General features: G+C 33.8%; 1 protein-coding gene across 1 annotated transcript in view; it reads right to left on the bottom strand.

Annotated features, from left to right (window-relative positions):
* LOC129738752 (sodium-independent sulfate anion transporter-like) overlaps window positions 1–6,913 on the bottom strand; it is a 53,443-nt gene extending 46,530 nt beyond the window's left edge. The window contains exon 1 of the mRNA XM_055730012.1: window positions 6,554–6,913. Coding sequence (XP_055585987.1) covers window positions 6,554–6,558 — 5 coding nt within the window. The 5' untranslated portion in view covers window positions 6,559–6,913. The remainder of the gene's footprint in view (window positions 1–6,553) is intronic.
* Window positions 6,914–23,838: the final 16,925 nt, after the last annotated feature.

Genomic DNA, 23,838 nt, shown 5'->3' with positions numbered 1-23,838 from the left:
CCTGTTTTTTCGACAAACACTTCGACGCATCATTGACCATTTTCAAGGTGCCGATCGGTCGTTTACTATCATATCAATATGGTATAAATAGGTCTTTGATCTCGCAGCTGGCCCAAAACGAGACCTTGTATAGTTGTGAGTTTGAGATGCTTCCTGTTGTTATGAAAATTAAAATTTTGATTTCAATTTTATAGCTTTCTTCCGTTTGCAAAAATCGTAGCTTTTTAAAAGTTTTTTTTTCTTTTTTCTCGGGATTTTCATCCCGAAGGATGATTCATCCCTCTTCTATATTTGAAAGGTACCAAATTTAAATAGGCCAAAACAACATTTTGGATTTTTCTTGATCATGCCCGCCATAAAAATATACCTATTTCTTCTGCATGTCTACCAGATATAACTGGTATCCACCCAATAACTCTATTATTGTCTTAGTCTCTGGTTTTGATTGGAGTCAAAATAGTTTTTCAATGGTCAGTCATAGAGTAGAAAAAATTTAAAATATCTAAAGTTAGTTAATGAAAATCAGAAATCAAAACGAGTCAAACACAGTAATAAAAAGGGACAAGAAGAGTGGACAAACTAGTCAAAAACAACTAAAACTAACAAAGTTTGTCGAAAACGGTTCAAAAGGATTCAAAAGATTTCGAGAGTCATAACGCGTCCGAAATGGTCTGGAAGATTCAGAAAAAAATATATTGAAAATGGCTAAAACTTCTAAAACTTTAAACAGAGCTTAGAAAATAAAACTTAATTGAGTTCGACTAGTAGAAGCATTATCAGCTCTAAATTCAAGTTCTTGTTTATTCTTTCACATTTTAATTGAGTAAAAAGTTTATTAGCTCAGAAAAAAAAAACAATTTCAATCACATCAACTAATAATATAAAACTATTCAAGATTATTATAGAATTTCCAGAAGGCAAAAATATTCAGCCAATCTAGGATTTTAGAAGTACGTTTTTGGGGTTTGTATAGACAGATCTTTTGGATAATCCTGTGAGGCTGATTGGTTCCATCCTGCTTTGTTTTGTGAATCAAGTTGTGATATTATATTTGATATGTTTTATTTGGTTTCTTTCAGACATATGTAATGCGGTTGCTTTTGTCGGTCCGGCCAAGAATCTTATACCGAAAATTCCACCTCCAAGGAAGTTCATTATTGGAGTAGAGTCTGAATTTTGGGTGTATATTTAGTATAGCAAATTTTGAACCCATTAAGGCCTGGGTTCAAAATTTGCTATACTAAATATGGATATTAAGGTGGCAGAGAAATTGGTCATCGACCAATTTGTAAATTGGTGAAAAAAATGTCCTGGGCAAAACTTCAGCTCAATCGGACTTGATTTAGGAGTGCCTCGGGTTTCGGTTTTTTAACCCTCAAAAAATACCAAAGAGAGGAAATCGGAAAAAAGGAAATTGAAATTTTGATGCCAAATGACTTGAAAATACATAAAACATCAAAATCTGGTGTTATCTAAAAAAAATTGTCGAATATATAGTTGAGAATTTAAAAAATCGCCGTTTACACCACGAACATTGATTTTTGACCATTTTTTTTTCGAGATAACACCAGATCTCGACGATTCAAGTATTTTAGATTAGTTTGGCATCAAAATTGATTTTTGAAATTATAAAGTCGATTTTTGACAAAAACAATCTTTTTCGAGACTACACCAGATTTTGACGTTCATTTTGCAACAAAATTAAAACTTTGTTTTTGTTTTATTTCCTTTAGACCTCCTTTTGTTGATTTTTTAGGGTAAAAAAAACGAAACTTTGAGCACCGCTAAATTAAGTTCGGTTGAGCTTTTTATCAATAAATTTAAGTAATCAATCAATCAAATTTTTTATCAGTAAACTTCAGTATTTTACGCTATCTCTTAAACCAGTTAACAGATTGTCACAAAATTGTGTACACGTAAACATTACATTACTCAGTAGCTTCACTGAAAATTTCATCAATTTCCATCCATGCATTCAAAAGTTATTCACAAAACAAAATGTTGCATTTTTTTCGAAAACACACCTTATCCCAGAGAATACAAAACATTTTAAACGTGTAGAAAAACTGGAGATGAGTTCAGTATACTGTCCTCAAATAGAAATGTTGTCTGCGTAGAAGTTAGTTTCTGCATTGAAGTGCTTTTAAAATCAAATCACCACTTCGAGTTTTAGTTTCAGTAAGTTCTCATCTCGAAGGTCGGGGTTCGATCCCCAAGTCGAGCAAGTTTTTTTTTTCAATAAGTTATTTGGTAATTGAGTGACCATTCTAATGCGATATATGTAGAACAAATGTAGAATGTAGAAACAAATTAATTGGAATAAATTACACGAAAGCTTGTATGCAACAAAATTGCATACTATATCATTGTACAAAACATATAAAAGATAGTTTTTATTTTATCGAAAAATTCAATAAAATCATGAATACAAAATAGCTCTCATCTTTCAAAATTTGTATTTTAGTCTTGTTATCTTTTTGTTTTTTTTTAAATATATTTTTTTCTTTTTTTTCTTTTACTTTTTTTTTATTTAACTTTTTTTTCTTATCTTTCGAATATTTGATTTTTTTCCAATTTTTTTTTCCAAAATACTTCAAACTTTATTCATTCCCCTCTTCGGTATTTTTTTTAAATTTCGAAGAGGGAGAGGGGCTCGGTTGACAAAAGAAGAAATTGATATTTGTTCCAGCCTAATGATCAATTGAAAAAAAATCTAAATAGAGATTAATGTTCAAAACACAGATTCAGTTATCGTTGAAAAATCAGATACGGAATTCGAAAGATTTTAGTACCTTAAACAAAGATCCTGAATTTTCGAAATTCAGAAAAACCATGATACTGAACTTCAGTTACTGAAGAAACAACACAAGACTTGAAAATCTCAATGAATTAATTCTGCAAAAAGACAAGATTAGAACCATAAAAGTATTCATGTCAAGAGAATCACTCTATGATATCAGCAACTCAACGATGAGATTGTTTTAATGATAATTTGAGAATGATCATTTCAAAAATGATATGCTGAATTCAGGATATTTACTTTAGTAAATGATAAAATTTTTGTTAACTCAGTTGAAATGTTTCAATACGAATTTCAAGTCTAAAGCTTAGTTCTTTTAGAAATGGGACACTTTCTTTTGGTAATAACTCGTTAATCAGACATTCAAAACTTTGACAGCATTTTGCTGCCTGTAAAAAGTACTATCAGATCTATTTTTGTCAAAATTTTAAGTTTACGCGTTTTTGAGATATGTACGATGTAAAAGAAAAAGAAAAAAATAATTTTGCACAGTTTCCTTCAAAATTCGTCATTATAAAATTGATAGCTGACAAAACCGTTGATTATTCAAAGAATTACTGTGTTTAAGTGTTGGAAAAGTTTGCCAACACTGTTGAAAATGTCCACAAAGTTCAAATCAAACATTTCAGTGAAGTACATGACCGGAAACTAAGGGTTCAGGGTTAAGGGTCATTAGGGAAGTCAAGTCTCAAACCAGCATTTTTTATTTTTAATAAGCGAAAAACTAAGTGTAGATAGCTGAGATGTCCAAATATTTTTCTCCGATAAGCTGAAAGTGTTGCCTTGATATGAGTCATTCAAACCTAACTTCAAATAACAATTTTTTGCTATTTCCGGAGCTCGTTAGCTGTATAGCCGGTACCGAGGCTTTGCGACAGATGATTTCTGATGAACGACAAAGCTTATGAAATACCCTTTTCCAAACAAATTCCAGCATATGAATACTGAACCATTTCTGCTCGTGGCAAGGTTCCTTCAGTATTAAAGTATGTGTTTGTTGGTTGATTTCTATGAAAAATAATGATTTGTCCAAACTCTGCTCTTGTGGAAAAAAAACAACAATTTTCAAAACGAAAACTTTGTAGGCTTGTTTTTAAAAGCCTAAAATGAGTAATCGTGTATATACCCTTCGGATCCTACGATCCATACCAACCGATTATACTTGAAGTTCAATCTAATGATTATTTTACTTCGTTATTGTCAGATTTTGCCAGATTAATTTCGGAACAGCTGTTACCACAAAATTGCTCTCAGTTTCATTCAAAAGAGATCAAAAAGTAGCAGAAGTTGAACGAGGAGGATGTAGCCACCTAAAATACAGATTAGACGAATTATAAATTTGAAAAACTGATCAATATCATGACTGAAAAAAGTGTGCGCTTGCCAATGGGAAATACCAAGAATAAAATAGAAATTTTTTCTTACAAAAACGATAAATTTTTTTTTTCAAAATTTTTCATGATTTATCATAAGATTACCTTCATTTTCTTCATAGAAAGTATTTTGATCAAACGAATAGTTTTTAAGATACACGCATTCGTAACTGCCCCATTTCTTAATGCACTAAGCTTTAAGACAGAAATTTGGATGGAAATTTAATAAAGAATGTCAGTACTGTCGATTGGTTTAATTTAAGCAGCAATTTTCAAAGATTTTATTTTTAAAAATAGGGAGGGAATACTTGGTATTAATCCGGATACTACCCGGGTAAAATTCTGAAATGTTTATCATAAAGCACTGTTCTCTCTTATCACTGTGAGCCAGTTTTGCTGCTAAGCTGCAAAATTAGTGCAGTAACCATTACTTGGAAAGTGAACATAAACTTCACAGTCAAAGACTCCAAAATATATAAATAAAGAAATAGTAACTTTTTATTGTGCAACACATTTGCATGTAAGAAAATGAGAAGATGTTTTTCTTCATTTTACGTGTTCTGTACAGAATATACTGAATGACAAGTTTCGATGGAAAAAATTAAAATTTAAAGGTGTATTCTTCTTAATTTTCTTATCGATTTTTTTTCGAATTCGGTTTACATTATTTTTGTTCAGATTTTGGGTAGAAAATTTTGAAATTCAATACCAAGATTATGATATTCTCAGCCCGCTTAATGCGAGAGAAGTCCTTCACTGCTTACTCTAGGGATGTATATGTTATATGTAAGAGGAAAATTATTCTTTATATTATCTGACGGGGCCCCTTAGTTGTTATATTTCAAGTTTTCACTCCGATTTTCTAGTTTTGATTTCTTTCCATTCATTTGTAGAAATTGAAGTAGTAAGATTATCGGGAGGGGGGGGGGGGGGGGGGGCGAGGCAAATGCCTCTATATCACACCTCCCCCCTTAATCCGGCCTTGATTTTAAGTCAAGAGACTCATTTATGTAGCCACGATTTGATTGTCTTCTACAGGATGATGTTTGGCTAAAGTCTTTAATCCTGAGTTTGAATTTAAGATTTTTAGGGTTTGTGTGTTTTCCTTTCTTTAAAGTCTATTCGGTATAATCTAATTCTTAAATAGACGTAGTCAGAAAAATTATTAGTTTCACCAGTTATTATTAATATTACAAAATCATGCGATTTTGACCATGCATACTAAGAAAAAGGGGTAAGAAGCAACAAACTTTGTTTTCAATTGAAATCAAATGAGAAAGTTTGAAAACAATAAGACCAAGTGCAGTAACTTTTGGTTTTGTTCGAATAAAATTTTACTTTTTTTTTCTTTCAAAAATGTTTTTAAAGAAAAAGCATAAGGGTGCTGCATACATCTAGGGGTAAAAAATACTACAAAAAGTTTTACCACATTTGACTTAACAACATTTAAAAATTAATGGTTCGATGGATGAAATTTTGAAATTAACAAACGCATGACTCAAAACAATCATATTTCAGCATATGAAAACGAGATTTAAAAGGTGAAACTCTCACCTCTCAACATTTTGATGCATTTTAGCCCTGACTGGTAACTAAATTAAAAAAAAAAATCTCAATAAAATTTGATGATTGTCCGAGAAACTATGACATTATAATTTTATTATCATTAAATGATAACTTTATTCCGTAATATTAAAATAAAAATTTAATAAGTGTTATGGTGTTCAAATATTGCATCTAACCAGGCTGTTGAATGATGTCCCGTTTGACGGTATATCACAAGCCACTACGGCTTTTGATTAACTTTCAGATCGATTTTCTATACTGATTCAGATTAATTTGAAATCAGGATCATTGTCTCAGCTTTATGCCAAACATGGTTTTGGGAGCATATTCCGAATGAATGTTGACTTTTGCTGATGAACTGTCCAACTATTTCAAAACACTTGTTATGAGTGACCAAAACATGCTTAAACAAGATCAAACCACTCGCTCGCTGATTGACTTTCACTTAAAACACGTGCTCTCAGAACAAACTTCGCCTTCATTCGGTGCAGTTGCATCAGATGTCAACAAATAAATTCCCGAGGGAGAGAAGGATGAGGATTGATCCGATTCAGTAGCTATTTTCGACTTTAACCCGCATTAGAATCACACTCACGTTTCTCCCTTTTCCCACTTCACTGCACTTTAACGGTCGACATTTTTTGGCACTAGTTTCAACCTGCTTCGAAGATGTGTCCCCCGAAAGATTCATTCACCCCACTTGGCTAACAGTTTTTTTTTTTCAGTTGAAAATTGAAATTGTCCTTGCCCTTGGGTGCATTTTTCCATTTTTCATAATAGTACATGAATATTAATAAATTTATAAATAACTTACGACATCGCCTCAAATGTTGATAATTTTAGCTTGAAGAATGTTTATGCTCGATTTAATCCAATCGGGTGTCAAGTCACTTCACAGTTGGATTTTATAAAAGCAACCCGTTTCGCTTAAATGCTGTTAAAATACTTTTAATCAGGAATGCTCGTTAAAGATTCACTTCACTGTAGTTCGTAATATATCACTCGTTTAGTTCCGCACTCGAATTTCAAAAAAAAAATTGAAAAAAAAAAACAATAACAATTGCTAACCGAAAACGTTTTCCCGGCCAGGAAGATTTTTTTCCTCTATTTCGTCGAAATTTCCGATCCGTACCCGTTATGGGTTGACAGTTGACTGAAATGTGACCAGCCCTAGGCCGTAGAGTTTTAATTGGATCTTTGGCCGATACTTGAAATGATAGTACAACAAATAAGCACTGCAACAGTCAGTAGCAGGTAGCGACAGGTCGTTCGTTTGTTCGTTACAAATTATCCGCGAGGCGCTTCATCGTTCTCTCTCCCGGTTTCTTGCTGTATTTGCCAGTATTTGGTTTGATTACAACGGCAATTGTCCCGTAGTTAGGTCTCAGGATTCCGCTGAGGGCCTTCTCCTAGTTATCAGAAAACGCACACAAATAGTAAAAGAGATAAACACCGGGAGAGAGCGTGGATCTTGTCGAAGCTTCTCTGATCTACGAGTTTGCCAAGAAAAACCGACAATAACAAGCACGAATTGTTATCAGTCACCCACTCACTGGGTGGGCATGCGTTTGTGGTGTTTTCTGTGATTAATAATGATGAATATTGTTTTGTTCTAGAAGTCATAGAACGTGTTGACGGAAGTGAAAATCATCGGATTATTGCAGGGTCAAAATGACCGAAATGACAATAAGACAAAAATGGCAAGAAAGACAAAAATTACAAAAATTAAAGCAAATTTATACAAAAATAAAAAAAAATTAATAAACTAAAAAAATTCAAAAATTAAAAAAAAACTTTCTTAGTGTAAATTTTGTAATTTTGGTTATTTTTTTTTTGTTTCCAAACCACTCTTAGCTGGTAAATTGATTCAGACATTGCTTCCCGACAAAAACATGGCCACTTAGAAACTCAGCGGAAGTTCCGCAACAAACCCAGGGCTATAAATCCAAAACAAATTATTGAACTTCCCGATTTCACTCAAATCATCTCAGAATGGCCAACCCGGTTGGAAATGATCGATTTGCAGTCCAAGTTCTGTTTATAGTCGAAACTCAAAACGAGGGTAAATGATCTTGAGCGGAACTGAATGGCTCAATTCGACGCAAATCGGAACAGTTGATCAAGCGGTATGGATAGTAGACTGAGTCGATTTTGGGTCATTTATGAATTTCTCAAACCCTGGGGTCTAAAAAGCTCTGTCATGGTCCAAAACTCATACATGATTTTTTGTAGAATTTTTAAGTAACGTTTACATGAGTAATTTTGAACTTTTAGGTTTGTATGGGAAAATTGAATATTTTGTACTGAAAAATCAACATCATTTTTGTTTCTTATGTGAAACCGAGCCAGCTAACAGTTTTTGTGCCAATTTATAAAATTCCTAAGGGAATTTAACCGCTGAACAACTTTGTCTAAGACCGTAACTTCGTATACAATTAGGCGAAAAAGTTATTAGCTATTTAACAGAGGAATGTCTTTTCGCATTGATAGACAATAAATTCAATTGACATCCCTGCAGGGCGCCTAACGAGGTATTGCATAACTACTTTTCTTGCAATACTTTGCGAGGCTCTAGCAGTGATGTCAATTGAATTTGTCGTTTATCAATGCGAAAAGACATACCTCTGTTAAACAGCTAATAACTTTTTTGCCTAATTGTATACGAAGTTACGGTCTTCGACAAAGTTGTTTAGTGGGAAATTTCCCTTAGGAATTTTATAAATTGGCACAAAAACAGTTAGCTGAATCGGTTCCACCGAAGAAGCAAAAACGCTGTTGATTTTTCAGTACAAAATATTCAATTTTCCCATACAAACCTAAAAGTTCAAATTTACTCATGTAAACGTTACTTAAAAATTCTACAAAAAATCATGGATGAGTTTTGGACCAAGACGAACCTTTTTGGATCCCAGGGTTTGAGAAATTCAAAAATGACCCCAAATCGACTCAGTCTAATGGATAGGGTTTATATCCGAACGATTTTCTTTTAAGTTCGGGGGATAACTAGATCTTGGTTTCTGCTTTCTAATGATGATTTGTAGAATATTTTAAAGTAAGATTGCCAGGTTTTATCAGGGTTTGCCCGGATATTTAATACACAATTTGAAAACAGTCCGGCCCGGCCCGGTTGCCCGGATTTCATTGAAAAATGCCCGGAAAATCAAACACAAAAAAAAAACAATTTTTGTTGTTCATTTTTTTTTATTCATGCCTCCAAAACGAAATTTTTCGAGCAAGTTTTATAAAAATAATCATGGTAGCTTTTTTGGAAGCATTAAATTCGTATTAAAATCTGTCAAAGTGTTTTCATTTAATTTTTTTTTTTTAAATTTTTTTTCTTGATTTTTGTGAGTAATTTATGAATTTTGATAAAATTTGCCCGGACATTCCCCGGATTTTTGGTCGTTAATTTTGAAATCAAATGCGAGGATTTTGGAGACCCAGACATGTGCTGAAAAAAAAATCTGGCAATTTTAGAGTAAATTCTGATAGTGATGACTGAAGAAAGAATTTTTATTTTGAGCGAAACTAAAATATGATAGCTCTCATTCCTAATCTTTGTGTAACTGTGAAAACTTCAATCAAATTTCATCTTTAAAGATTTTAAGGTTAAAAAACTAATGTTTTTATATAAATAACAGTAACTTAGCCTTGAGAAGTTGTTTTCAAACTATCCGTTCAAATTTATTACTTACTTCAAAAAAGATATTCAATTTTCACTTTGATTCACTGTATCTTATTTTGAAAGAATCGATTCTCTAAACCTCAATTTTTTTTTATCTCAAAAATAAAATTTGTTAGTATCAATCAATCAAATAGATTATTTGAATGTGCGTGCTTAGGGTCATATTGCCCCGAACAACTTTTAAAGGTAACGACAAAGTCAGTAATACAAAAAAAGATGCCTTAAATTACAGATTTTGCAAAAAAAGTACATTACTGTGGTGTTTTTTGTAATCTGTTTTTTGTGATTTGAACCAAAAATTCTGTGATGGATTTCTGTGATATTAATTAGTTTAATTTCATTGAAGATTCATGATGAATTGGGTCTTTTTTATTAGACTAATAACGCAATAAGGAAACTAAAGCCGTCTTACTCACCGGGTCCCGACGAAATACCACCGATCGTTATAAAACGTTGTGCGGAATATCTCAGCGCACCATTAGCGCTTCTGTTCAATCGCTCACGGTCATCATCTACATTTCCCCTTCTGTGGAAAAAATCTACGATGTTTCCAGTATTCAAAAAAGGGAATAAACAGGACATACAGAACTACCGAGGGATTACATCTTTGTGCGCTGGCTCAAAGCTATTCGAGATATTCATTTCCCAAAGCATCCTGAGTCAAATTAAAACGTACATTTCTTTTGACCAGCACGGCTTTTTTCCGGAAGATCAATTTGTTCTAACCTCACCCAGTTTACATCATTTTGCTAAAAAAATATTGAAAACGGACTTCAAATTGATACGCTATACACGGATCTAAAGGCAGCATTTGATCGAGTGAACCACACAATGCTACTAGCAAAGCTTGATAAACTCGGTGTTTCACAAGCTTTCATCACTTTGCTAGCGTCCTACCTCCAGAACAGACAAGTGACGGTTAAATTAGGATCTTATGAATCTACTGAATTTTGCAATCCATCTGGCGTGCCGCAAGGCAGCAATCTAGGCCCGTTACTTTTCTCGCTCTTTTTTAATGATATTTTTTATGCACCAGGAACTGTGGAAGGGCTTGTTGGGATTAATAAAATGAATGTTAAAGATTTCTTGTAACTGGTAAAAGCTACCACCACTAGTAACTATGAAATAGTAAAATTTCGAAATTTTCGGGAAAAACGCCAAATGAAAGGGCTTGTTGCGAGGATTATTAAAATCAATGTTAGAAAGTACTAGTAACTAGTAAAAGATACCAGCACTAGTGTATTCTTACTCTACTGGAATAATAAACAAACAAACTAGTAATTATGGAATGGTGAAATTTTGAAATTTTCGGGAAAAACGCCAAATGAAAGGGCTTGTTGCGAGTATTATTAAAATCTATGTCAGAGAGTTCTTGTAACTAGTAAAAGTCACCAGCACTAGTAACTATGAAATAGTAAAATTTAGAATTTTTTGGTGAAACGCCAAATGAAAGGGCTTGTTGCGAGGATTATTGAAATCTACTAGAACTCTCTTACATATTGATTTTAATAATCCTCCCAAAAAACCCTTTCTTTTGGCGTTTATCCCGAAAATTTTGAAATTTTACTATTTCATAGTTACTAGTGCTGGTAACTTTTACTAGTTACAAGAACTCTCTTACATAGATTTTAATAATCCTCGCAACAAGCCCTTTCATTTGGCGTTTTTCCCGAAAATTTATAAATTTTACTATTTCATAGTTACTAGTGCTGGTAACTTTTACTAGTTACCAAAACCGTCCAACATTTATTTTAAACATTTATTTTAAACGAAAAGCAGCAGTGCAAACAAGCTCCACGAATTTGAATCGGTTGAGCCAACAATCTCAAGCTCCTCTGGAGACATGAGCTAACGGGCTCACGAGACAAAAAAAGAGCTAGGGTTTCTTCCATATAGGCTAAGAGCTTAGCAATAGAGTAAAGTGGGGCAAGAGTACGCAGGCGGAAAGAGTACGCACTAGGCTTTTACAGTAAACGACAACATTGAAACTAGCAACACTGTACTGGTTTGACAGGTCATCGAGTCAGCTGATCATACGTGTTTTTGTTTGTCGTTTGGTTCGCACACGTCGGAGAAATGAGTTAAGTTCTAGTTTTTCCAATTTTTATGTAATTTTATGCGTATTCGGAAACATTATTACGCTTCGTGGAAATTCGCTAATCAAATCTGCATACGTGACAAAGGACACATAACTAACATAGATTAAATCTGTGGAACACTCATGCCAGGATAAGATCGGTATATTTACACAGAGAACAGAGTTCGAGGAGCTCAACACGTGTGTTTGAATACCAACCTAAGTTTCAAACCAAATGCGTAAGTGGACTAACATACATAAGATGTCGCTACCGGTACACCTATTTTTGTTTTCATTTTTTCGACACGCTTAGAAATTAATACTCATCGCTTATCTCAAAGAAGGCCAGTGCAATGTATGACAGTAACACGAATTTCGGTGTAATATATTTTAAAACATCATGATTAAAAAAAAATGCAAATCATATTTCAATCACAATTGAACGCTGTCAGATGCCCCATATTGTTCAAACAATTTTGGCGCTGAATTGAAAGTTGAACTCCAAGTGTTAAAGTATGTGTTGGGATTTTACTATCAGTTAACAGTTTTCTAGAACAGAAAATGTGAACATAAATGTTATAATTGTAAACTATGACTCGATATGCTGGTTGATGTTACCTGAGATCGATATATGAGGACTTGTAACTCATGTAACTTGTTAGTAATCAGTAGAAATGATTTAAGTTATTTATAAACATGAGTTACAAGATACCATCAACCGGAATACCGACCCATAATTAACAATTATAACATTTATGTTCACATTCTCTGTTATAGAAAACTATTTAATGACAGACATACTTTAAAACTTGGAATTCAACTTTCAATTCAGCGCCAATATTGATTGAACAATATGGGGCATATGCTGGGACATATGACAGCGATTAAAGTATGATTGAAATATGATTTGCATTTTTTTTTTTAAATCAAGATGTTCTTAAAATTTATCACACAAAAAGTTGTGTTACTCTCATACATTGCAATGGCCTCATTTGAGATAAGCTATGAGTATTAATTTCTAAGCGTGTCGAAAAAATGGAAAAATATGTGTACTGGTAGCGACATCTTATGGATGTTAGTCCACTTACGAATTTGGTTTGAAACTTAGGTGGGTATTCTCACACACGATTTCAAAAAATTTTTGTTCGGGGCCCGATGTCTGTTCTCTGTGATATTTAGCACTTTTAGCTTTTTTCACAAATGGTCGTAGGGGGCAAGAGTACGCAGGTTTGGTGGGGCAAGAGTACGCGTTGGTTTCCTTCGTCTTTTTGATAGCATTTGGAAAGCTAACCCAAAGAATAATCATGTTTTCAATAATCAGGACGTACAAAAGGAAAACCAGCCGGAAGATTTTCTCTCCGGAAATGCTGGAAAACGCCAGTCCGGTTGAAGGACGGAGAATCGAAGCGCCGCACACATGGGAAAACGATGTAAAACGGTGATCAAAATTGTTTACGCCAAAACGGAGCGTTTTAGACCCATAGTGTCTTCTGGACATTTTATCTACAGTACCGTTTATAATTGTATAGAAATTGGAAGTACGCGCACTGCCACTTCGACTTTGAACTACCATAACTTTTGACTCTGAAGATATTTTTTGATCAAATTTTCTGAGTAAGATAGATCAACTATCACACTGTTATACCACAAAAATTGAGCTTTCTGGAGTTTGTGTGGCCTGAGATAAAGTAATTCTACGAAAATCGGACTTTTTGGACTTTTCTCAATCATACTGCAATATCTCAGGAACTAAACTACATTTTTTGTTAAAATTTTGCAGAGTGATTGTTGAAATATAAAGTAAGCATGTCTGAAGTTTTTGGAAAGTTTTATTGATGGGATCAAAAGTTACGAGAGGTACAATTTTTAAGGCATGAACCTAAAAATGCGATTTCTATAGAATTTTGGACGATTCATGAGAACATAATCGTTTCCATCCACAAATCAGTCAAAAAATGTCTGGCAAAAGCAATGATGAAATGAAAAAATGAAATTAAATAACTATTTGTGTATTGAAATCAGAATCTCACAATATTGTTTTGATTTTTTGGTTGAAATAGATTTACTGGTTGTTAAACATAAAATAGGAGTTTCCTATGAAAACAATCGTCCATAATTCTATAGAAATCGCATTTTTAGGTTCATGCCTGAAAAATAGTACCTCGTGTAACTTTTGTTCCCGTCGATGAAAATTTTCAAAAACTTCAGACATGATAGCCTTACATTTCAACAATCACTCTGCAAAATTTCAACAAAAAATGTAGCGTAGTTTCTGAGATATTACAGTTTAAATGAGAAAAGTCCAAAAAGTCCAATTTTCGTAGAATGACTGTATCTCAGGCCACACAAACTCCAGAAAGCTCAAATTTTGTGATAGAGTAGTGTGATACTTGATCTATCTAACGCAGAAAAAGTTATGGAAGTTCAAAGTCGAAGTGACAGTGCGCGTGCTTCCAATTTCTATACAATTATGAACGGTACTGTTCATTAAAAGCACTTTAAAATGAGCTTTTGAAAAAAATGATTCAAACACCTAGCAGTGACATAGAAAAATTATTTTTTGTAATTTTCATTTTAGAGCAATTATGTATTTGGCAAGTTTTTTTTATTGTAAAAAATGTAGCTATTTTGTCGAAGACGTCAACTTCGTAGAAGCTAACCCAAAAAAGTTAGAAGGGTTCAAAATAAAATAATATATTTTATTCAGTATTTTCAGTTTTTTTAAATATATCTTTTCAGGCCGAGTTTATTCAAGCAAAGTATGTTTGAAAGAGTTTTGAGTAACCCAAAATTGAACAGTTTTATCGAACTCACTTTATAAAAATATTCAGACTGAAACGAGTTAGATTGGAAAAACTAAGAAAAAATAGCTGTTTCCAAACACCTGTATCTTTCTATTCCGGATGAGCTCGGTTTATTTTTTGGTTGCATCAGAATCAAGCAGGTTTCATCGTTATAAAAACACTAGCTGACCCGTTGTGCTTTGCTACACCTTCCGGAAATAAATGTAATTTGTAAAAACTTATTCAAATTTAGATTTTAGAGAGCATTTTTTTAAATCAAACCTCATCATACTTCAGAACCAACAACTTTGAAATGACAGCTGCAGTTGTAGTTCTGAATTGCAATTCAAAGATGGTATATATTATTAACTGAAACTTGATCTCTAAACTCGTTTTTCAAGATTTGAAATTTGTACTCTGTACCCAAAAAAAACCTTTCTTTTCTTTGAAAAGCTCTTTATCTTAAATTTCCATGGGAGCTCTCCCATCTTTTCCAATTTTGTCCCCCACTGCTTGAAGATGGTAGGCAAATTTAACCGGCTTGAGACCCAAGCAGCACTTATCATGGTAATGAAAAATATATTAAATTAGTTATGTATTAGATACAGTGCAAATTTCTTTATTTTTTAAATAAATTTACTGCGGCAAAAATATGAATATTTAAAAAAATATCAGTTGCATCACTTAATAAGTTCTCAGCGTTTTTTTTTATTTTCTCTTTGAAAGTCAAATATTCAAAAATGTTGGCAAAAACAAATTTCTTAATTTACTTTTGTCCCGTGTATTGGGGCAAGTGTCAATGCAATGCTTATTTACAGATGCGTCAGAGTAATGGCTTAAAATGGATTTAATACGAATTCCTGTTTTATGTTCTATCAAGTTTCACTGATATATCTGCAGTATTCCTGCAGAATAAATTTATGTTTGTTACTCCACTTTTAACGAATGCTGTTCAAAGGGAATGACCTTCATTTACAAAGACATTTAAGAATTTTCAATATTCGCTTCAGTTTCAACATTCGGAATACCCTTTCTGATCTTTCCAACATATTGAATAATTTTGAAGATGAATTTCTTAAAATTTCGACGTTTACCCTTGTCCCACCGTGTAAGTTTACAGGAGGAAATATTGTTTTGACCACTTTAACGGTATACTAAAAAAATTTCGTAAAAATTTTGCTTCCAGTTGAATATCAGTTCTAAAGTCTCGCTTTTCAAAAACGAAGCGGATAAAAAGTCTCTTTTATGCAGCCATGTAACAAAAAAACACTTTTCATGTTAAGTACGTACTTGAATTGGTATGTAAGCAAAAAGTACGATGGTTTTTTTCAGAATTATTTAAAATAAAAAGCTCCCATTTTCATTTCTAAATTCGTTTCAGTTGTGTTTTTTGGCTGAAGTAACAATTTCTAGAAGAAAACATAATTTTTATTTTTTTTAACAGAAAAAGTTGAACGTTTGAACATGTTCTAATGTTCCTTAAATGAAAAGTCGAATGCTGCCTACATTAACACGAACTAAATATGGAAGTATTTTTGCAAATCTTTCAATTGGTTTTGATTCGATTGATAAAATACCAATCCGTGTCACATCTAGGCGTCATTTATTACCACGTGCAATTAAGCAAGAAAAAAACACATCTAGGTTGCATATCGCTCCCACGTGCATAAGAAATAAAGGTACTTGGTTGAGAAAACGGCGCCTGATTGTTGAATTTTTCCAGCGATCAATGAACAGTATGCTTTAGTTACTATCCACTTGCGACGACGACGTTTGCTTGACCATAGAGACGAAAAACAAACCCCTCAAATAAAAGAAAATCTCACAAAATGGATGCCATGACTTTTCAATTACAGTTTTGACAAAACAAAATGTAGGTATATGTTTTAATCGATCGGCAAAATGTCAACCTGGGTCTCATCTAGGCGTCATTCATAACCATGTGCTGTACAAATGAGCTTGAAATTGAGTAGAAAAAAAATTACATCAAGGCTTCATATCGCCACCCCTTGCATTGAAAATATGCTTGGTTGAGAAATACGCGCCAAAATATTCCCACTGATCAGTATGCTATGCCATGGTTACTATCCTTTTGCGACGTTGGCTCGACGCCTCGACCTTGGAGACGAAAAACAAACCGCCCAAAGGAAGAAAAATCTCGAGAAAATGTATGTCATGACTTTAATTTGTTCCGAAAAACTACAAATTTAGTATGGAAGCCCCCCTTCCCTTAAGTCGGATGGAGTTTTGACTATTACAGAAACCATCCCCGGCCTCAAAAACCCTCAGATGCCAATTTTGACGATGATCGGTTCTGTAGTTTCCGAGTCTATAGGGAACAGACAGACAGACAAACATTCATTTTTATATATATAGATAGAGCTTACAACGTTAAACTATTTATTTTGTAGCTTTATAAATGATTTAAGTTAGCTAGAGGACAATTTTTTTGCATTTAAAATTAGCTAACCGAAAAACAAACTCGTCTAATGTATTGTATTTAAAGCGAAAACATAGGTTGTAAGGTTCGTCAATGGAGGCTCAGTTTTTGTCAATGAAAAGATATAATTAAAAAACTGAAAATATTGAATAAAAAATATTTTTTAATTTTGAACCCTTTTAAGTTTTTTGGGTTAGCTTCTACGAAGTTGACGTTTTCGACAAAATAGTTACATTTTTTACAATCTAAAAACTTGCCAAATACATAATTGCTCTAAAATGAAAATTACAAAAAATTATTTTTCTATGTCACTGCTAGGTAATTGAATCATTTTTTTCAAAAGCTCATTTAAAAGTTAAAACGCTCCGTTTTGGCGTAAACAATTTTGATCACCTTTTTACATCGTTTTCCCCTGTGTGCGCCGGATTGCTGAAAGCCTATTGCCGAAACAGCAGGTCGAACCGAAGCGTTATGAAGCAGCCGATCTACTGCCTTCAACTTCAGGGCGAGTGGAATCCATTGATTATGAAGAACCACTGAATCTTTCGTAAAGATCATAGGTGATTCCTGCAGTGATTCGACCACTTCCGAAGCGTAAGGACCCTCAACAAAGACGGAAGAAAGGCCAAAAGTCTGAAATCATCACGAGCAAAAAAGGTAAAACCGCCGGCGCAACGCAAACTTGCAACTGAGACAGACACTGCAAAAGGAACCAACACGACAATGAAGGAAAAGCCTCCTAAAGGTTCTGAGGCTCCAAAAGGAGCAAAGAGACCACGAAAGGCAAAGCCTGCTTAAAGCTCTTTTGACACATTCCACCGTGACGTGAAATCGCTTTTCCGGACTTTTCTGCACTGTTATCGTTCTAGAAGTCAACCAATTTACTTGAAAGTGAAAAAAATTGTATCAAACGGTCGCAAATTGAATTTCCTTTAAAATGAATATAATTTGGTCATTTTAAAATTTAAGTTGTTTTTGTTGTGACTAATTACTTTTGTGACGTGAATTCACGCTAGAATTAACCATGTCGGACTTTAGTACATACATCTTTGAATTCCTGTTCTCTCTGTGGAAATAGAATATCGGTGTTTTCGAATGAGTTGTAAAGAAAATAATTACCCACAATTTGATGTACGTAACTTCTCGATTGAACAACAACGAATGAAGTTATGCTGATTTGAAGTTGTGACGTGAATTCACTCAGTTCAAACAGAACAGGGTAGTTGACTGAATTCACGTCACGAAATATAAAATTATACTGTGGTTATACTTAACCACAGTCTTCAAATTTTATGTAGACTTTCAAAAACGATATTATGTTGTTCCGACTTTTACAATCATAAATTTTTAGTATCTGCACCTAACTTTTTCCTTATTTTGATTGGCACTTGAATAGCAACATATTGAGGAATCATATGTTAAAATAACTACTGTCCTTATTTAAAGATTCACAAAAAAAAATTTTTTTTATTTTTTTTTCAATCTTTTTGTATTTTTATTTGAAAATATTGAACTTATTAAAAAATCAACTAAATTATGCTCGATTTGTCAAAATCCGACCATCTGGAGGGTAAAAACAGCTTTCAGAGCACATTTTCATACAAAATTTAACGAAAAATAAAATTTTGTGACGTGAATTCACTCATTCGCGCTGTTGTAACTCAGCTAGATTCCAACCGATTTCTATAAATTTTAGTGTTTCAGAATCGTCTTATCATTTTTAAAGAAAATCTCATTTTTTTTATTTCAAAAAAAGTCAGAGTTTTCTCGTAAAATTAAAAACTTCCCTTTTTTGTGACGTGAATTCACTCATTTGCGACTGTTTTTGTTCGCTTTTCAAACCAACTATATTGGATATAAACAAATTCTTTTTTCTACAAAATGAAGCCGTGTTTTTTGGCTTTTGAACATACTAAAAATATTTCTGAAAAAAAATCATCCATGTATTAAAATTAATGATTTTGTAAAAGTTGTTTAGAACACCACTTTTTTCAACAAAAAAAACTGATTTTCAAAATCATCTAACACATGTGTAAAAAAACTTTTTTCTCTTTTTTCCGTTGGTTTTGTGTAATTTGAATTATCAAAATTATAGACAATTTTGAGATTATTTTATACGCGAACGGATAAAAATAACTTTTGAGCGGTACAAGCTCGTGGAATGTGTCTTTTACTTCTGTTTGTTTTGTTTTTCTTCGATTTGATTTTATAAGAGAATCCTTATGATTTTCAGTTTTTAACCCATGGAATATGAATTCACTGTTTTATTTTAACTATTGTTTATGAAATAAAGGTTTTGTTTTGTTTAATAATCGATTATAATGAATCAAGACCTCACTTCCACCGGACCAGAATAAAATACAATGAGCTTATTTTATGCGTACTCTTGCCCCACCTCATGCGTACTCTTGCCCCACTGGTGGGGTAAGAGTACGCTTTGGTAGTTTTTGAAAAATATAATTTTTTATCAATGTTTACAAACGTTATCAAAACTTTTTGCGTCATACAATCAAGGTGAAGAGCCTTACTTTAATATGGTTTAATTACTATGATCGATACTTTTTTCTTTAAAGAGATACAATAAGAACACAACTAAGTGCGTACTTTTGCCCCACTTTACTCTACGAAGCTCCAGAGACAAACACGATAGGAGCTTCGTCGATTGCTTTGTAAGCGGAGCTATAGAAATAAAGAGCTATGAAGCTCGCTCAAATGAGCTTAATTTTCAATCCCTGCTGCTCAGTCTACCGAATGAATGCCAACTTTGCAGATGACCTGAAGCTTTTCCACAAAATAAAATCCAAAAGCGACTGCACCATACTACTACTACAATCCATCATTGATACATTTGAGCATTGGTGCACGATGAATAAGCTGACAATTAGTGTGTCAAAATGTGCTATAATTTCATTCGCACGCAAAACTAATGTAATTCATTGGACTTACAAAATCTCTAACGCGGCGCTTGAACGAGTATCCTCGTTTAACGATCTTGGAGTTATTCTCGACGAAAAAATAACATTTCGTGAGCATTTGAACGTTCTTATTTCGAAAGCCAACAGGAATTTGGGATTTGTAACAAGACTATCGAAGGAGTTCAAGGACCCATACTGCCTTCGTTCGCTGTACTATTCGCTGGTTCGTTCCCACCTTGAAACAGCATCAATTGTGTGGTGCCCTCATACAGCATACTGGTCTCAAAGAATCGAAGCAATTCAATCGAGATTTTGAAGTATGCCCTACGATTTCTTCCATGGAACAACCCAAACGAGCTTCCAGACTACAAACACCGCTGCCTCCTTTTAGACATGGAAACACTCTATGAAAGGCGTGTGATAGCACGTGCTATTTTTGTGAAAAAGGTGATCAATGCTGAAATCGACTGTCCAGCATTGCTTAGACAGGTCGATATCAATGTACGCCCTCGTACTTTTAGGAGTTCGGAATTTATTCGGATCAACTTTCAGCGGACCAACTACGGACAACAAGAGCCACTACGCGCTATGTTTGAGGTGTTTAATTGGTTCTACGAGTTGAACGATTTCCACATGTCCACAGAGACTTTAAAATCAAACATAAGAAAATCTCATCTATTACGCAGCTTTACTCATGTAAATTGTTGATGTTTACTACTTTACTTACTTTACTACTTTTACTACTTAGCAATACTACTTTCAGAAAAAAAAATGGGAAAATTAGTTTTTACAGCACAGAAAATTACTGCAATTGGTGTGTTCATTCGCAATTGTCTTTAAGGCACCGTAAGTTTATTTAAAACTATATATTTTTTGTTTGTTTTTATAATATTTTTCATTAAAAACAAAGTTTGTTGCAAATTACCCCATTTTCTAAGGAGGGTGAATATTTTTCGAAAATTAAAACCAACTAAAGAAACCAATATTTTTTCTAACTACGCCAATTTGATGTCCCATCATCTTTAAAACTGCATAAGGGGTAGGATTAACTGTAAACATAAGTTTCTTAGAAGCCGTTGAAGTTGAAAATTGTTGCATGTTGTCCCAGTTGACGGTACTGCTCCATTAGGCGCAGCTCCGGACAGTTTGGCGGGTTCATGTCCTTTGGAACAAAATGGACAGAATTGGCCTCATACAACTTCAGGACACTTTTACGGCGTGTTCGTAAATTGATTTTGTTTGGGTGATGCATCAGTCGATCGATTTTTTTGGTAGATGTCAAATCACTTCCCGCATAAATAAGAATTGTAACCAAACGATTTCTTAAATAGTCAAACGACGATTTGATGAAGTGTAAAAAAACTTTTAGTAAACGATTATCCAAACTGTGATATACATTGGTTGAACCGTGAGTTCCGAATTCACAGTATTTTTAATATGTCGTTAGGTTATGTAATTGTTAAAAACTGTTAACACACTTATATGGAGGAACTGTTCTACAAACAGTTGAGATAATGTACAAAATCCGCTTGTAGAAACGTTTTTCATGCATCGAACTGTTATTGCTATAGTTTTCCTTAAAGTTCTATTGTATCCAAAATTTCCAATGCTTTTGCATACGACTGTTTGTAATTTACGAACGACAGCATCGATAAAAAATATCACTTCGATAGAAAAAATCATTTTACGAACACGCCGTTAGACTACACAGCAAAAATTATTTCCTTTAAAATTACGCAAATGTCCTGTAACAAAAAGGAGCAGGACATTTACCATAATTTTACAGGTCGAAAACATGATTACGTGTCATTTAATTTAAGTGTACAACTTTGTTACAGAACATTTGCTGTAATAATAAATCAATCTTCGTTAACTTTCAAGGAAAACAATTTAAAATTACAGGTTTTGGTAGTTACAGGTTGATTTATTTTAAAGGTTGCAGTTTCAGTGACACGTAATAGTCAATTTTTTTTTTCTGTGTAGTGGCATGATGCCAAGAACGGCAAAAGGCGCTTCTCGAGGCACTCAGATTTGTAGATCTCGCCATTCACTGTGCCCTTTGTCACGAAAGGCTCACTCCTCAGTCCACAAGATCAGATGGCCTGCCGAACGAGATATTTGGAGGCGAACTTCGACATTTTCTTCTTCTTAAATTTGTCGTTCTCAACTTGCTCTTGCCGGTGAAAAACTCCAACCCCGGATTTTTTTAAAAATCGCCTTTTATATACGTTTCGAGCAGCCATATTTTGTCAGCATCTTCTCGTAGAGCTTCCGTGCCGAGTTTCAGCCATCGATTGTTGCCGCTCATCTTGGTTTGGCAAGTTCTGTACCTTTTATGTATGTAATCAAGCTCTTGTCTTTGCATTCTGGACGTAGCCAATTCACGACTTGAGACGTTTGGATTTGTTTTAATCATCCGCTTCACTTTTCCTCCCGTCTTTTTATTCTCCGGTCCCGGTTCAGAGGTGCAAAGCATCGCATCATTTTGTAAGCAACGTTTGACTTTTTCCCTACCACATCAAACTAACTTCATCTTCGGAAGCGTCGGCTTGCGAACATAGCACGCCGACTTTTGATTGTAAATGAACGCATCGCAACGACGCTGTGGCACGATTGGTTCAAATGACTGCATCTCTTAAGTTCATTCCGATGCTTTGCGAACAGTTCGCCTACTGATTTTAAGGCGACGTCAACCGAAGGATCCGTTCGTTTGAATTTATCGGGGATAAGTACAAACGACCTTATCGAGATAGGGTCGTTTGAACATTCAATTGAATGTTCACTTTTGAACGTTCAATTGGATGTTCGTCTGATGCGTTCGGCAGCCTAAGGCAAGACGCCGAGCCGTGTTAGGATGGGATGGATTATCGATATGGTGCATTGCTTGCGTGTGGTGTTCGGACGTCGCTCGACGATTGAGGGTGTCGGGTGTCTTGTAGCGCGCGGATGACTAGGTAAAGAGAATGAGGCGCAGTTACAGTTTACTTTAAAAGTCCAATTTTACTGGGCTTGTAAGAGATTGTTTATTCTTTTTCAATCCAATTTGCGGATATTGGCTGTTTGCTTTAGTTCTGAACCTTAAACTACAGCAAACCATCAATATCCGCGAAATTTAATTTCAGGTTCAGTATGCATGAAAATCTGTTTTCAGATTTCAGATTCCCATTTCAGATTCAGATTTCAGATTCAAATTTCAGATTCAGATTTCACATTCAGATTTCAGATTCAGATTTCAGATTCAGATTTCAGATTCAGATTTCAGATTCAGATTTCAGATTCAGATTTCAGATTCAGAATTCAGATTCAGATGTCAGATTCAGATGTCAGATTCAGATTTCAGATTCAGATTTCAGATTCAGATTTCAGATTCAGATTTCAGATTCAGATCTCAGATTCAGATTTCAGATTCAGATTTCAGATTCAGATTTCAGATTCAGATTTCAGATTCAGATTTCAGATTCAGATTTCAGATTCAGATTTCAGATTCAGATTTCAGATTCAGATTTCAGATTCAGATGTCAGATTCAGATGTCAGATTCAGATTTCAGATTCAGATTTCAGATTCAGATTTCAGATTCAGATCTCAGATTCAGATTTCAGATTCAGATTTCAGATTCAGATTTCAGATTCAGATTTCAGATTCAGATTTCAGATTCAGATTTCAGATTCAGATTTCAGATTCAGATTTCAGATTCAGATTTCAGATTCAGATTTCAGATTCAGATTTCAGATTCAGATTTCAGATTCAGATTTCAGATTCAGATTTCAGATTCAGATTTCAGATTCAGATTTCAGATTCAGATTTCAGATTCAGATTTCAGATTCAGATTTCAGATTCAGATTTCAGATTCAGATTTCAGATTCAGAATTCAGATTCAAATTTCAGATTCAGATTTCAGATTCAGATTTCAGATTCAGATTTCAGATTCAGATTTCAGATTCAGATTTCAGATTCAGATTTCAGATTCAGATGTCAGATTCAGATTTCAGATTCAGATTTCAGATTCAGATTTCAGATTCAGATTTCAGATTCAGATCTCAGATTCAGATTTCAGATTCAGATTTCAGATTCAGATTTCAGATTCAGATTTCAGATTCAGATTTCAGATTCAGATTTCAGATTCAGATTTCAGATTCAGATTTCAGATTCAGATTTCAGATTCAGATTTCAGATTCAGATTTCAGATTCAGATTTCAGA

The sequence above is a fragment of the Uranotaenia lowii genome, chromosome 1 (genome assembly GCF_029784155.1).
Source record: "Uranotaenia lowii strain MFRU-FL chromosome 1, ASM2978415v1, whole genome shotgun sequence".
Lineage (NCBI taxonomy): Eukaryota > Metazoa > Arthropoda > Insecta > Diptera > Culicidae > Uranotaenia > Uranotaenia lowii.
The sequence above is the reverse complement of the archived record's forward strand: the minus strand, read 5'-3'. Positions and strand labels throughout refer to the sequence as shown.